Raw genomic sequence first — 17421 nt, forward strand, 5'->3', positions numbered from 1 at the left:
TGGAAAATCCATGCCCTTGAACACAACAAATTGGCCAGTTTCAAAGCAGAGCAAAATAAATTATTTGATAAAGGTCACAAATCTAATCATTGGCATTCTCACTGAGCTCTGTATAAAATCAATTGCACATTAACCGTGTTCAATGTACCAATACTAAACTTGGGAACAATGAGCACTGAATTACAAATGCCTGAATAAATGAGCTTTTGCAGATGTTTACAGCTTTCTTCTTAAGCTTTCCACCATGGAAAGATAGTGCTGGAAAATGATTAGAAGGAGAATGTAATGATTGTAATGAAGTCGACAAGGTGGACCTTACAGAATACGACTTCCCTGATTGGGGCTGTTAATCTGGTCCAATCAGGATGCCCTGGATGACAGACATAGACAGGAGTGTCAGAGGTTCTGTTCTTAGAGCTGGCTCTGAGAAAACTGAATCAGTGTCAAGGACTCTCCATGCATAAATAAAGGGTGACTCGGTGATTGGATACAGGCGTGTGTAGTGTTATCACAGCGGTGACAAGAGAAAAGCATGCACCTGAAGAAATTCACTCGAAACACTTGTCTTTGAGTTATGGTAAGCAAATCTGGTATCATGCCATTATTCAGGGAGCTTGACTTGTTCAATCCTACCATCAAAGATTGGGCCCAGTATATGGAAAGAATGCATTTTTTTGGGCAAATTACGTTGGGGCAGATGAAAACCAACAAGAAATTCTGCTGACAGCTTGTGGACCTGCAGTTTTGTTTTCAGTTATCAGGAGCCTTACTTTCCCTGAGGCACCAGATACTAAAACCTTTCAAGAATTGACAGATTTAGTTAAGGAATATTATACCCCAAGCCTCCTCTAATTCTAAGACGCTATCGGTTTTACTCAGCAATTCAAGAACCAGAGGAATCCATATCGGGATTTTTGACAAAATATAGACGACTGGCAAAGGCTTGTGATTTTGTTTTAACCCTTAACGAGATCATGAGAGACCAGTTAGAATGTGTGATTAATGATGTAACCATGTAGAAGTGTTTCAACTTATAATTATATGCACATAGTATTAGAGCCCATCGCTGAATTCGGTCTGAAGCTATGAGTGGCACTGTCCTGTTTAAGTTCCACCAATACCTTGACAGAAATAAATTTGTAATAATAATGGACCACAAACCCCTAGCTGAAGCCCAACTGGACTTTAGACAGGCACGGCAACTGGTTTTATCATTGGAAAATGCAGCAAGTGGAGCATATGAGTTGCAGGGCATTCTGATGGAAGTGGAAACCAGTCCGACTGATCTTGGGGAACATCACTTGAGTGAAGGCAAATGTATAGCCTCAATCAAGACATTCCCTGAACAGAGGGACTCTAGGTCAGCCCACAGCAAAACCCCAAAATGAAGCCAAACCTTGGCCAAACGGTTAAAATTTTCTCTAGGATCCGGGATGGCAAACCAATGTAGTTGCTGCCGGTATGTGGACTCGAGACAGCAAAAGAGCCCTAGTGGACCTAAATGGACTAAGAGAACTCATAGGCCAGTATTGAGGAGAGTGCACACCCTGAAAGTCCACCTACATCTGGTTTGGAACAATTAAATTGCTAAGTAACATCCGAATCAGAACCAATCAAAATAAACGTGTGGTTAAAAGGTCTCCCAGTTCTAATGGAGGACGATACCGGTGTGGCCATTTCAGTTATTGCAGAACTAACCTTGATGAAAACATAATCTGGACTCAAACCCTTAAATTTGCACAATACCGCGCAAATTCTACAGATTAAGAGTACAACCTCAGTTCTGGTCTCTACGAGAAGCAGCTGATTCAGTTAACACCAATTGTTGTAAAAGGCTCAGGCCCAAGCTTGATGGGGTGAAATTGGTTGAGAAAGATTGACCTAGATTGGCTCAACGTTTTCCGATTAGAAAATGGCTGCCTGAGTGAAGCCTTAATTAAATGCCCAGATATTTTTCAGGTAGGTCTAGGAACTATTAAAGGGGTCAAGACCACCTTGCATGTTGACCAGGAAGCAATTCCACGATTCTGCAAGGCCCACTCAGTGCCATTTGCCTTTGGGGCAAAAGTGGCGGCAGAAATCAGGAAGCTGGAGAGCAAAGGAAGGTGGAATGGGAAACATCGGTCATACCGATTGTGATGCCCGATGGGTTGGTTCACGTTTGTGGGGATTTTAAACAAATAGTAAACCACTTTTCACAGCTGGATGAATACCCAATCCCTCGCATAGAGGATTTATACGCAAAGCCGGCAGGGGCTGCTGTCCTCCACTAAGCTGGACATGAGCCATGCATACTTGCAGGTGCGGTTAGAGGAGGATTCTTAGAGGTATGCTACAGTTAATATACATAAGAGTTTGTACCAATATACCATTTGGGGTATCGTCACCCTGTGAAATTTTTCAGCGGACAGTGGAGAATATTTTATGAGGTCCACCCCAGATTGCCATTTATCAGGATGATGTGCTAAAAGCAGGGAAGACTAATAAGGAGCAGTTGGAGAACTTGGACATAGTCCTTAGATGATTCTTCCAGGTGGGCATATGCCTTACATGAGAAAACTGTGTTCTAGGCACCCCAAGTGACCTACTTGGCTACAGAGTTGACAAGATGGGGTTATATCCATTGGCACCCAAAGGGTATCCCAGTTCCCACATCGGTACTGGAGCTTAGGTCTTTGCTGGTGAACTAATACGGAAAGTTCATACGTATCCTGGCCTCCATCCTGGCACCTTTGGTTCAACTCTCAAAAAAGAATCAGCCTTGGAAATGGTCATGTAGCCAAGCTATAGCTTTCAGGGAAGTGAAGAAACAGCTATCATCCTCTAAGGTGTCGGCACACTAAGGTCCCAAGCAAGGTCTGGTATTGGCATGTGATGGCTCCTTGTACTGCATTGGCATAGTATTAGCTCATAGGTGGCCCAATGGAGAGGAACGCCCAACAGTGTATGCATCCAGCACTTTGTCTAATGCAGAGCGTAAATAGGCCCATACAGAAAAGGAATGTTTGGCAGTCATATTTGGGGTCAGGAAGTTCCACCAATACCTTGACAGACATAAATTTTTAATAATAATGGACCACAAACCACTGCTGGGTCTACTTAAATAGGACAAAGCAGTGGCACCCATTGCTTCAGACTGAATTCAGCGATGGGCTCTAATACTATGTGCGTATAATTATAAGTTGGAACACCGTCCAGGAGGCCAAGCAACAAATGAGAATGCATTGAGATGCCTACATCACTGAAAGATTCCGTACTGGTTTTAAATTTTCTGGAAACACTTCCAGCCACAGCTGATACTATTAGACTTTGGACGCAGAAAGATCTGGTCCTGACAATACAGACACTGGCAGCTGGTGATGAAAGGGGAAACCAAAGGGCCAGAATTGAATCTTTTTTTGGATCCAGAGAGACCAAATCACAGCAGAGGACCGCATTTAACTAACTTTTGAAGGCTGCAATCGAATTGGTACCATCAGTTACTCAGCCAGTGTGTAGTGATTGTAACAAGGTCAGCCAGGTGGACCTCATAGAATATGAGTTCCCTGATTGGGGCTGTTAAGCTGGCCCAATCAGGGAGCCCTGACTGACAGATGAGAGCAGGAGTGTCAGACATCCTGTTCACCCTGAGAGCTGGCTCTGAGGGAAGTGGATAAGTGTCAAGGACTCTTCACATGTGAGTAAAGGTGACTTGGTAATGGGATACTGGCCTCTATGGTGTTATTTCAGAAAAACGTCTCTGTAGGAATATGATAGAGGAAAATTGGTGTGGGAATGATCATGCAACAGTTGTTCATGTTCCCTGATCTCCACAAAAATATATTTACTTCTCTGCTTACTCATACCAGGCTATGAATGTGGGCTTTCAACCTGTATTTCTTCCATAGACTACTATTACTGTAGTTACAAGTCTCTTTTCAACCAGTGTCCAGATGTCAGCTTACCTTCATACTTTTCCAGGATTTGCACTGTGTCCCCAACACATAGTGAGAGCTGTGGATCCCTCTGTGCCTCAAAGTTAAAGATGGCTGGAAACAAAATAAAAGATAAACAAAATTAGCTGACATCATCGTGATCAAAAATGACCATTTTCATTTTCGCACAAGTCCTTTAATATTGCTTATTCAGTAAAACTTTGATCAGAGTTTTGTCACACTATTATAATCACTGAAATCTGGCATATATTCGAAGTTAGCTTGTGGCTCCATTCATTTTAAGTACCAGAATTCACAGATTCACAAGGCTGGTGACATTCTGGAAGGTAGAGCAGCTGATGACCTTAGTTATGATGAAAGGTCATGAACTGGAAATGTCATTAATATCATAGTACAGCTTTCTCTGAAAAAAAAATTAAGCTGAATTCAAATTTCACCATCCGACATTAGTGGGATTTGAACACATGTCCCCAGAACATTAGCCTGGGACTCTGGATTACTAGCTCAGTCACATTACCACTATAATACTGTCTCCTCTAATTGTTATCTGTCAAAGGCATGATAATTCAGGGTAGAAGATGTGGAATGCACTGTCCGCACTGTCTTGTATCGTGTCATGTGCTACACTACAGTTTCTATTATACTCTACATTATTCTGATAGTGGTAAACATGGATAATCGAATTTTATCTTCTATCTCCTGATTGTTATACCTATTATCTTTACACAATAGAAGCATTGAATCCCTACAGTGTGGAAGCAGGCTATTTGCCCCACTGAGTCCACACCAGCCCTTTGAGCATCCCACTCAGACCAACCCTCCCCTAACTTATTCCCGCATTTACCAAGGCTAACCAATTTAACCTACACATCCCTGGGCAATTTAGCATGGCCGAACTACCCAAGCTGAACATCTTTGGACTGTGGGAGAAACCCTGAGAAACTGGGGAGAACATGCAAGCTCCACACAGACAGTCACCTAAGGCTGGAATTGAACCCGGGTCCCTGGTGCTGTCAGGCAGTGAAACTAACCACTGAGGCACATGCTATCCCATAAAAAGAGAAATATGGACCAAAAATGGCAGCAGTGGTCACCTGAACACAGAGTGAAGCAAGCTTCAGGAGACCCATGCGAAATGAACAAAACCATCTGCATTGAAATTACTATTGTTTACCTAACCATGTCACAACAAGGAAACAGAGTTAGCAACAAGCAATTCCTACCTCCTTTTTAATTCACATTTTGTGTGATACTTGCACATGTCAGGAGAAGAGAGACTCAGCTGCAAGTTATCCAGCTTGGAAAGACAACAGAACTACGCAGGAACATGCAAATGAGGTGCAGGAGTAAGCCATTCAGCACCTCGAGCCTGTTCTGTCATTCAGTCATATCGTGGCTGATCTGATGACTCCACATTCCAACCTACTCACAGATAAGCTTTCGTCCCTTTTAGATTTAACTTGGGAATCTATTTATCTCTGCCTTAAACATAGTCAAAGACTTTGCTTCCATCTCCCTTTGAAGACGTGAGTTCCAAAGACTCGGAAAAGATGTCTCCTCAGCTCTGTCTTAAATGTTGTTAAACAGTGACCCACCAGTTCGAGATTCTCCCACAAGAGAGACATCCTTTCCACCTCCATTAAACTTCAGCTTATGGAATGAACCATATTTCAGCAGTTTTATTTTGAGCAGCAGAGCGGTCGGAAGAATATTAATTCACATTTACAGATCCTGGAAGACTATTTTTTCCTCTCTCTCTCTGTCTTGCCCCCTGTTCTCCCACCATCTTGGAAAACCGTGCCAATGAAAATGCAAGTTGGGAAAGCAATCCCAGACTCAAAGGTTTGGGCAGATTCTTCCACTGCTATGGATGTTTAACAGACCGTTATCTGTATGTTGAATTAGACAGCAAAAGATCTTCAGAGATTGACAAGGACTTTTATTGTAAATCTATAGTTTAGCATAAAAGCCAGTTTCCACCATTCCCTATTCAGTAGCTAATACCTGACCCCAGCTCTTAAATACAAAATCCAATGAGTATTACTTGCTCTCAATCAAGCCAGGAGCTGTTCTGGCTAATCCATAAAGGGACTTGCATTTCTAATCAGTCACCAATTAACCAACAGTGGCCTCAGGTTTGAAATCTAATACCTCAATGATTCTGATTTCTAAACTGTGCAGCCTTATTATTTCCTGTCTACTCCAGGCACACTCCCTTCTAAACCTGTTACCTGCATTTGTACGTATCTTTGCAGGCTGATTTTCCTTTTTATTTTTCCTCATGCTTGATAATTAATAGAATTCCTCTTTCCATAACTCAAAGGAAGCCCGACATTGGCTCCTTCCATTTCTAGTGAGCTACACCTTATTCATAGAATCCCTACAGTGTGGAAATAGGCCATTCAGCCTATTGAGTCCACACCAATTCTCCAAAGAACCTTCCACTGAGACCCACACCCCCTATCCCATCCCTGAAACCCTGTTAATCTACCGAGCCTGCACATCCCTGGACACTCTGGGCAATTCAGCATGGCTAATCCACCTAACCTGCACATCTTTGAATTGAGAGAAGAAACTGGAGCATCTGGAAGAAACCCACACAGACATGGGGAGAATGTACAAACGCCACGCAATCAATTACCCAAGGCTAGAATTGAACCCAGGTCCCTGGTTCTGTGAGACAGCAGTGCTAACCACTGTGCCACTGTTTTTAATTGAAGTCTGTTAGCTGTAGGAATCCATAGGATCCCTACAGTGTGGGAACAGGCCCTGCGGCCCAACAAGTCCACACCGACCCTGCGAGCATCCCACCAGAACCATTCCCCAAACCCACCTGATCTACACATCCCTGAACACTATGGGCAATTTAATATGGCCAATCCACCTAGCCTGCACATCTTTGGACTGTGGGAGGAAACCGGAGAACCCGAAGGAAACCCACGCAGACACGGGGAGAATGTGCAAACTCCACACAGACAGTTGCCTGAGATTGATATCTAACTCGCTGTGAGGCAGCAGTACTGACCACTGAGCCACCGTGCTGCCCCAAATTTTAAAAATCACTTGCCCATACTGAGAGGGTTAAAAGAGGGGCACCAATTTCCCCCTCCTGTAACAACGTGTGGGTTGTATTTTACACTGTATGCTTGTCTAATCTCTTTGCTGTCGAGTACACTCTCCCCTGTGATAGCAGACTGCACAGTCATTGGTTTCTTAAACTAATTTTACAATTCTGACACGAAGGGAAAAAGTAAAGGCGATATTTTAAAAGCTAATTCAAAAACAGGTGAAAGCAGCACAACAACACTTTTATTGAAAGTAGAAATGAAAATAGATTTCCCAGATTGCCTGGTAATGGCTGCTGACTTGTGTCTGAGAGAACATGTGTTGCCATGATGGATGGGTCATTGCTTTGGAAATTCTATTACCTGCCCGCTTGCAAACAAAATGTACAAGCAATAAATTAAAATGTATTACTGAGGAGCAAAATGGCACTGCATCAAAGGTTGCCATGTTATTTTAGTTTGCAAGTGGCAGAGTGAGCAGATGGCCCTCCTGCCTCTTGCCCACCTGCCTTCCCATCTCATTTCCCAGATACTGGAGAGCGCAGCAACTCACACAGGGCATTCAGTGCCAGGCTTGCCACTTTGGCTAAAGTAATCTCCGCTCTGAGAACTACTTGTCTCAGTGCCCTTGACCCTCAGCACAGCGCCTTTGGAAAATAAAGGCAGCACACGAGCAGTGGGAGCCCGCAAGATGTAAATCTATCCAAGGACAAGTAATTAAATCATGGCGTCAATGGTGTTAATTAAGTTTCTGGCCCCTGTCATAAGATGCTACCTGTTGGATTGCTGACTTTACCCAGCAAAGAAGCTGGGCTCTTATCCTTTGACTGCTGTGGTCTCTGAAAGTGACAGACTGCACAACTAGAAAATTAGGATTATCAGGACATTATTTCTAACAGACTGCGATCAGTTTACACAACCCACAGGATGTCACCTTTGCTGGACATTTTTACGAGCAAGTGAAGCCTCCAAATGCTATTTGCTTTTCTCAATGCTTCAGTCCCCATTGAGGCTTGAAAGGCTTAGTGTTACATTCGAGCAGCATTTATGAAGCTGGACAATATTATTGCTGGGGATTGGGGATGCAGCAGGAAATAAAGGAAAGGAAAAGTTAAAAAAAAAGAGAGGGAGCGCAAGAGAAGATGGGAAGGGGGGGAGAAAACTAGAAAAGAGGATACTGTACTTCTGTCATTCCTTGCAAAATCTCAGTTTTGTAGCCAATGCAGTATTTTTCAAGTAAAAGTCACTGCTGTAATTCTGGAAATGTGGCAGCCAATGTAAGCACACAAAACTCCCTTAAAAGGTTTGTGAAACAATTTATTTTTAAGGAGTTGGCTGTGCAATATCAACCATAACAACAAAGAAAACTGTTTGCTCTTTTTTTGAATAATGTCACGGAATCTGGCAATGCCATCCGAGAATGTAGATGGGGCCCTCGATTTAGCACCGTATTTAAATGTTTGTATCTCCACCAGTGCAGTACCAACCTCAGTGCTGCGGTGCAGTAACGTTTTGACGCTTAAGACTCTGTATTAGGATTTGAAACTACAACCTTCCAACTCTAAAGTGACAGTGCTAGTTGATGCATTTTTGGAGTTCAAATACAAGGGGCAAGTGTCCAGTATAATGGCAGAACCCTTAGGAGCATTGGTGTATGGAGGAATCTTCGGGTGCCAGTCCATAGTTCCCTGAAAGTGGCAACACAAGTGGATAAGGTAATAAAGAAAGCAGACGGCATGCTTGCCTTCATTGGTCAGGGCATTGAGCTTTTTATTTATACATTCCCAGGAAGTCAGTGTCATAGGCTGGGTCAGCATTTATTGCCTAGAGCAAAAAAAATGTTACTGTAAAAGCTCAGCAGGTCTGGCAGCATCTCTGAAGAAAAAAATTCAGAAGTTAACGCTTCTGGTCCAATAACACTTCCTCCGAACTGATGGTAGCTGGGAAAACTTTGGTTTATATGCAGAAAATAGGGAGGGGGATGGGGTAGGGAGTAAATGATACGATAAAGGATAGGGTCCAAAGAGAGAGAAAGACAGTTGGATAGACAAATGTATTGATTGCGATCTGGCTAGGAGGGTGAATAGCTGTTAGTGGGGACTGTTAGTGACTGACAATAGGTAGTGTGTGATGGCAGGCTATGAGATAACAAGGCCCAGTGTGTGGGGTAGGGGGCTAGGACATGGGAGAGTTTAGGCCCTAAAATTATTGAACTCGATATTGTATCCCGAGGGCTGCAGGGTCAACAAGCGGAAAATGAGATGTTGTTCTTCCAGGTTGTGCTGAGCTTCGCTGGAACACTGCAGCAAGTCAGAGACAGAGATGTTGCCCAGGGAGCAGGGTGGTGTGTTAAAATGGCAGGCAACAGGTAGTTCAGGGTCTATTTTGCAAGCAGAACGTAGATGTTCTGCAAAGCGGTCACCCAGTCTACACTTTGTTTCCCCAATGTAGAGGAGACCGCTTTGTGAGCAGCGAATGCAGTGGACTAGATTCTGGGAAGTGCGGGTGAAGTGTTGCTTCATCTGGAAGGCCCAAGTTTGGGCCCTTGGATCCTGGGGAGGGAGGAAGTAAATAAGCAGATGTTATACCTTCACCAGTTGCAGGGCAAGGTGCCGTGGGGCTCTGGGGGGGTGCTTGGAGTGAAGGAAGAGTGGGCCAGGGTGTCCCAGAGGGAACGGTCCCTGCGGAAGGTGGACAAAGGAAGGGAGGGGAATATGTGTCCAGTGGCGGCATCTCGCTGGAGGTGGCAAAAATGGCATCTGATGATCTTCTGGATGTGGGTGCTGGTGAGATGGTAGGTGGGTGCTGGTGAGAAGCACAAAGGGAACCCTATCGTTATTGTGGGAGGGAAGAGAGGGTCTGAGGGCGGAAGTGCGGGACATGGGTCGGACCCGGTTGAGGGTCCTGTCAACAACGGTGCTGGGGAATCCTCAGTTGAGGAAGAATGTGGACATTTCGAAAGCTCCCTTTTCGAAGTTGGCTTCATCTGAACATACACGACGGAGACGGAGAAACTGAGAGAATGGGATGGAGTCTTTACAGGAAGCAGGGTGTGAGGATGTATAGTCCAGGTAGCTGTGGGAGTCAGTGGGTTTGTAATGGATATTAGTGGCCAGTCTATCCCTAGAAATGGAAACAGAGATGTCGAGGAAGGGAAAGGAGGAGTCAGAGGTAGATCAGGTGAAAGTGAGGGCATGGTGGAAATTGGAAGCGAAATCAATGAACATTTCCAATTCTGGACGAGAGAGGGAAGCAGCATCGATGATATCATTGATATATCAGAGAAAGAGTTGTGGGGAGGAGCAGGTGCAGAATAGGACTGGAACAAGGAATTTTCCATGTACTCAACAAAGCGACAGGCATAACTAGGACCCATGCGGGTACCCATGGCCACGCCTTTGACCTGAAGATAATGAGAGGAGTTAAAAGAGAAGTTGTTGAGGGTGAGGACGAGCTCGGCCAAGCGGAGGAGGGTGGTGCTGGGTGAGAATGGTTCAGGCCTTTGCTCCAGGAAGAAGCAGACAGCCCTAAGACCCTCCTGGTGGGGAATGGACTTGTAAAGGGATTGCACGCCCATGGAAAAGAGGAGGAGGTTGCAAACTGGAAATTTTGAAACCAGCGTAAAGCATCAGAGGAATCACGGATGCACGTGGGCAGGGATTGGACCAGGGAAGAGAAAACTGAGTCAAGGTAGGAAGAGATGATTTCTGTGGGGCAGGAGCAGGCTGAAACAACAGTCCTGTTTGTGTTGTTCTCCCACGTCTCTGGTTTGCTGCAGTGTTCCAGCGAAGCTCAGTGCAAGCTGGAAGAACAACACCTCATTTTCCACTTGGTGACCCTGCAGGCCTCGGGACTCAATATCAAGTTCAGTAATTTTAGGGCCTAAACTCTCCCATTTCCTAGCCCCCTACCCTACACACCCGGCCTTGTTATCACACAGCCTGCCATTACACACTACCTATTGTCAGTAACTAACAGTACCCATTAACAGCTATTCACCCTCCTAGCCAGATCATTATCAACTCTTTTGTCTATCCAACTCTTTGGCCTCTTTCCTTTATTGTGTTGTTTACTCCCTATCCCATCCCCTCCCTATTTTCTGCATATAAACCCACGCTACCATCAGATCTGGGGAAGGGTTACTGGACCCGAAATATTAATTCTGATTTTTTCTTGATGCTGCCAGAGCTGCTGAGTTTTCCAGTAACTTCTGTTTTTGTTCCTGATTTACAGCATCCGCAGTTCTTTTGGTTTTTATTGCCTACAGGGCAGTTAAGAATCAACCACACTGCTGTGGTTCTGGAATCAGATATAGGTCAGTCCAGGTAAGGATGGCAGATTTCTTTCCCTAAAGGACATTAGTGAACCAGATGGGTTTTTCCCCGAACAATCAACTATTTTCTTTTGTAATCATTAGACTCTTACTTCAATATCTGCTGTGGCAGGATTCGAATCCAAGTCCCCAGAACATTCACTGAGTTTTTAGATTAACAGTCAGCAATAATACCACTAGGCCATTGCCTCCTCTCTAGCGAGTATAGAAGTTGGCAAGTTATGTTGAAGCTATATAAAATTGTAGGATTGATCAAAAATCCCCGTCAACTACAATACTGGACAATACCCTGGACTTTCCTGATATCTAAAATACAGGACAAAAGCCTGAGCCCAGGCTGCAACAAACACACACACAGCCAGAATGATTTCCATCTGGGACTATTGCTCACGCTGGAATTCCAACATTCACCTCCATTCCAAGCAAACAATCAACCAGACCTAATACTCTAGACTGAAACTAACTTTTACACCTTGGACTACCTAACACAGCAACTTGAATCAATAGTCATTCACAGCAATATCAGGCATTCAACCTCAATCAAAATCCATTTATAGCATCTTGATGAATTGTGTAAACCCAAAGCATTGACTTTCCTGCTCCTCTGATGCTGCCTGACCTGTTGTGTACCTCCACACTGTGTTGACTCCATTTACACACACCCTTAACTATCAGAAAGCCAATGGAAAGGGAAACACCAGAAACACAACGGATAGCACAGATTTGCGAGGAGATAGCAGGGCGTACAGTCTGTCTAACTGCTAGCCCCGATCTAGGAGAGAGAGAGAGCCTTTTGCAACAGCAAGCTTTTGCAGAAGATAGTAGGAACTGCAGATGCTGGAGAATCCGAGACAACAAGGTGCAGGGCTGGATGAACACAGCAATTCTGCTCCTATGATGCTGCTTGGCCTGCTGTGTTCATCCAGCCCTGCACCTTGTTGTCTCTAAGCTTTTGCAGAAACCGTTTCACCACAGGGTCCAGCCCCAACAAGCAGCTTCTGAACCTAGAACTACAGAGGCCGAACAGAAAAGCTGATTCGGGAAGACAAACCAGGACCATCACTGCAACAAGGGACATCCGAGAGCGGGGAAGAGAACCAAGCGCTATCTGAACAAGAGCTTCCAGGTACAGGTCTGCTCCGAACTAACAGCAAGACGCTCAGCAACTGGACACACTTGAAAACTGTATTTTCCTCAGTGGTGAGCTGAAACTCCCGAGACCCCGAAGTTTCCAACCTAGCAAGCAGGGAGGGGAAGGCGGTTTCAGTGCAGAAACCCCAAGGGTAGAAAGCCTGATTAAAGTTTCTGTGATCAAAACTGCTGTTTAGCTTCTAATAGTGTTTAAACTGTTTAATTTAGAGTGTATTTAACTAATGTCCTCTGTATTGTTGGTTGTGTCAATTTTATTGTTTTATTAAATTTGCCTTTATTTCTTGTATTATACTTCTGTATTTAATAAACACAGAAATTCTTTTTCCCTGTAACACCTGTCTACTGCCTTCTTTATTTCACGTTCCGAAATAAGTCCAGTGTCAGTCTCAGGATGATTTGAACCACCTAAAACTCAGCAGATTACTGATCGCACACCAGAACCCCTACAAAACTTTAGTTAGGCCATATCTGGAATATTGTGTGCAGTTCTGGTCACCACACTACAGGAAGGATATGGAGGCTTTGGAGAGGGTGCAGAAGAAGTTTTCCAGAATGTTGCCTGAATTGGAGTGCATTATCTATAAGGAGAGGTTGGACAAATTTGGACTGTTTTTGCTAGAGCTTCAGAGGCTGAGGGGTGACCTGATAGAAGTATATAAAATTAGAAGAGGCATGGATAACGTGGTTAGTTCCCAGGGTGGAAATATCAAATACTAGGGGGCATAGGTTTAAGGTGAGAGGTGGAAAGTTCAAAAGAGATGTGAGATTCAAGTTTTTTTTACACAGAGGGTAGTAGGAGCCCGCAACACGCTGTCAGGGAAGATGGTAGAAGCAGATACGATAGCAATGTTTCAGAGATATTTAGACAGGAAATGAACAGGAAACGAATGGAGGAATACACACCGTGTGCAAGCAGATGGGATTAGTTTAGAATGGCATCATGGTTGGCACAGACATGGTGGGCTGAAGGGCCTGTTCCTGTGCTGTACTGTTCTATGTTCTATCTTGATGCTGTCAGTCAGTGGTTTCATGCAAAAGCTTGCGAAAATGTGGGTCATACAGCCCCAGGTGACACAATCGGGATAAATAATGAAGGGAAATTGTGACAGAACAGTGAATGTTGCTTAATACAATGACAGAACTAGCTGAATGGACCAAATTCCTGCAAAGACAAGGACAACAGTACCTATAGCATCTGAAGATTACAACTTTCAATTAGAACATATTGGAGGAAAGTGTTGAGACTGTTTTAATAATAATGTTTTTCCACATCATTGTGGATTTTACTGAATATTGGCAAGCATACGTTCAGGGATGTAAACACTAATGTTACTGACAGATTGTGATTTTTAAAACAAATCTCATCCTATTCTCACCACCTGTTTGTCAGCAGATTGTGATTTACATTTTCCCAATTTTAAATCATGGGGGCGTATCTCCTTAACTCTCTCTATTTGTGGACTCAGACTTTGTAAGGAGTGCAGCATCACTGTAGTAAAGTTAAACCAGCAGAAAGTCTCATTTCACTCTTTTGCAATACAGGCACACTTGCAAACATACGAGGACAAATAGAACCGGAAGAGATAGATCGATCATTCAAACCCAAGTACAAAGCAGTCAAGGGATACTAGTTTATCAATGTCCTTACTTTTAAGGGAATTAAAAAATGGAGTTAGCCATCTGGAATTCCTTTGAGGGGATGGTTGATTGGCCAACCAGCAGCTGTAGGCAGTTTCTTCTTTTTTAAATTCTTTTCAAAAGTTTCCTAAGTATTTTTACTGAAATGTAATTTCTGCGTCAGTGTTTTGGTGAGCAAAAATTTCACTTGCAGAGATCAGAAAGTTCAGATGGTTGGCTATTTTGTACAGGGCAGAGGTTTATCCTTTGTAGCTCAGAATTAGGGACGTTGCTACTTTTCAGGAGATATTGTAGGGAGCAGTGCTAACTCCTAAACTGCCTGTTGTCTCAAACTGGTGTGGTAAAAAGAAGATAGTCAAATTCAGTATTTTAGGAGCAATGTGACCAAATCTTCTGCAGGAGGAAAGGAGCTCGCATGGATAAAAGCTTGTATTGCAGATAACAAATTGTCTTTGGCCCATTCCTGGCATTAAGTAGAAAGTTAACAACTCCTCCTTGTAGGATGGTGTAACTTGGAGTTTGATTGTGTAGAGGTTCTGTTTCTTGGTGATCATCACTGTAACAGGGCATAACACAATAGTTTACATTCCAGACCTATTGGGAAGTGTGTGAAGTACTGACTATCTGATTGACCCTTGACCTCTGAGATGTATCTGGATGGTTGTTGCTCAGTCCAGTCACAAGATTATGGTGGCCAATATTGTGCGGCTGTTTAATGTATTTTCAGAACATTCCCTAATATCTCTGTACACAATACTGAACGCTGATCTTCCTTCTGTCAGTCTCTTCACCTCTCTACTTCTCTCCTCCAAGACATTCCTTAAAACTCACATTTTCAACCAAGATTCAGGTATAAAGTCATTCTGGTACAAAAGGAACCCATTCCATCTAAAGAGTCCATCCAAGTCGTCTGCAAAGGACTCCAATCAGCTTCATTTCCTTGCTCTAGCCCTGTAGGTTTGCAAGTTCATTTTGTGGAATTGCCTATACAATTTTCGATGTAATCACCTGATGGTGAATGAAACCATCAACATTAAACAGCAAGTTAAACTGGAGTCTTGACACATCAGCACAGGTTAACTATCAGATTGAGAATAAATATCTGCTCATGTAGACTGAAGATGCATACAATTCCATGGAAAGCACCATGGAAATGGGATGACCAACGTCCACAGATTCAGAACAAAGTTAAACAGAAACTACCTGATGCAGAGATCCGAGTTTTGTGAACAAGAGGAAATCGCCTGGTCCATAAATGAAGGATATAGCAAATGAGGAAGCACCTTTTTCAACAGGAAAGTTGACCTCCATGAAGGAGTGAGAAAATGAGGGGATGTGTGAAATTGTCCATTTTGGCAGAAAAATTAAAAAAGAAGCACATTATCCAAATAGTGAACAGAGCTGTAGGATGCAGAGAGATCTGGGTGTTGTAGCGTATAAGTCTTATGTTACTGGGTCATGGTATTCCGCAGAGTCAGGTACTGAGACTGTTCCTATCTACTCTGTATGGTAGTGGATTAGCTTAGGGCCTAGAGGGAGTGGAGTCTGGGTTTCCAGAAAATGCTATCGTAGAGTGGAATTTTTGCAGTCCCATAAATGACAGGCAGGACTGGGAGTGATTTCAACACCTCAGTGTTGAGGCAATCCTGCATCTAGGCATAAGTATAATTACCCATTTGTGGGATCTTTCAATGGAATGGATTCAGGATCAGTGAAGCATCTTCATCTGTCATGGTTGTATACCTTCTTTGCCCAGTTCATGAATGTGTCATGTTAGCAGGGTGGCACGGTGGCTCAGTGGTTAGCACTGTTGCCTCACAGCACCAGGGACCCAGGTTTGATTCCATCTTCAGGCGACTGTGTGGAGTTTGCATATTCTCCCTGTGTCTGCATGGGTTTCCTCCCACAGTCCAAGGATGTGTAGGTTAGGCCATGCTAAATTGCCCCTAGTGTCCAGGAGTGTGTAAGTCAGCTGAATTAGACATGGGAAATGCCAGGTTACAGGGAATGGGTCTGGGTGAGATGCTGTTCAGGGGGGGCGGTGTGGACTTGTTGGGCCAAATGGCCTGTTTCCACACTAGGGATTCTATGATAAACTGCTGCTGCTAAAACTCAATGAACTATCAGGAAAGTTACTACATAGAACATAGAACATAGAACATTACAGCGCAGTACAGACCCTTCGGCCCTCGATGTTGCGCCGACCTCTGAAACCAATCTGAACCCCATCTAACCTAAACTATTCCAATATCATCCATATGTTTATCCAATGACCATTTAAATGCCCTTAAAGTTGGCGAGTCTACTACTTTTGCAGGCAGGGCATTCCACGCCCTTACTACTCTCTGAGTAAAGAACCTACCTCTGACATCTGTCCTATATCTATCACCAAAAACAACTGTGATCACAAACACTCCAAAATCAACAATGGGCAAAGATATGCAATGTTTAACTGGTCAGCCACATGGTGCACACAACAACTAATACATTGTGCCATCCTGTCTTTATTAATTTGCTGTCCTTGCAACCAACATGCCCCCACTCAGCCTTTTTGATGCATAAGCTTCGTGCTACTGAAGCAGACACTTGCCCTATCATTGTTTTTCATCTGTAGTTCATATATGTCTGACAACATAGCTGTCATTGCATAATGTAAAGCTTGCAAGGTTTGACGGAAACATTCCCTCCCTAGCAGCGCTCTGGATGCACCCAAACCACGTGAAGTGCTGCAGCTCAAAAAGATAGCTCACTACTACCTTTTCAAGGGCAAGTCGAGCTGGCAACACTCACAATCTGTGGAGGAATATTTTTTAAAAATGTAAAGTACTTTGTGGAGGGGGGGAGGGGTTAAAGAATACATATTCGATTGTTTTCTGAAATGTTTTCCTGCTCCTTTTCCATTTTGTGTCCTATCCTCTCCCAAATGTGCCATCCCTCACTGGGGTCAAGTTAGCTGAACAATTACTGTAATTTATATTTGGTACAGATAAATATTTCTGCCTGAGAGGTCACAGCAGCAATGGCACATTTTCTGATGTTAAAGCTGCCACTTTGCATTGTCTGAGTGAAGAGCTCAACTCTCTGCTGGGATCCACGGAGCAGAGGGAGTTTCGTTCTGTAACTAGCCTGTGCTGTACCTATGCTGATGCTGACTCTCGTTAAGTGAAATGGGAAAGTTTTCTACAATTGTATCAGAGATAGTAGGAACTGCAGATGCTGGAGAATCTGAGATAACAAGGTGTAGAGCTGGATCAACACAGCAGGCCAAGCAGCATCATAGGAGCAGGAAGGCTGACGT

The 17421-nt window shown here is 43.7% G+C and overlaps 1 protein-coding gene across 1 annotated transcript in view; it reads right to left on the reverse strand.

Moving 5' to 3' along the window:
- Window positions 1-17421, reverse strand: part of LOC109937103 (dedicator of cytokinesis protein 2-like) — a 587118-nt gene that overhangs the window by 514223 nt on the left and 55474 nt on the right. Inside the window, exon 2 of the mRNA XM_048603933.1 lies at window positions 3945-4028. Within this exon, the coding sequence (XP_048459890.1) occupies window positions 3945-4028 (84 nt within the window). The remainder of the gene's footprint in view (window positions 1-3944; window positions 4029-17421) is intronic.

This window comes from Rhincodon typus, chromosome 12 (genome assembly GCF_021869965.1).
Source record: "Rhincodon typus isolate 14 chromosome 12, sRhiTyp1.1, whole genome shotgun sequence".
Taxonomy (NCBI): Eukaryota; Metazoa; Chordata; class Chondrichthyes; order Orectolobiformes; family Rhincodontidae; genus Rhincodon; species Rhincodon typus.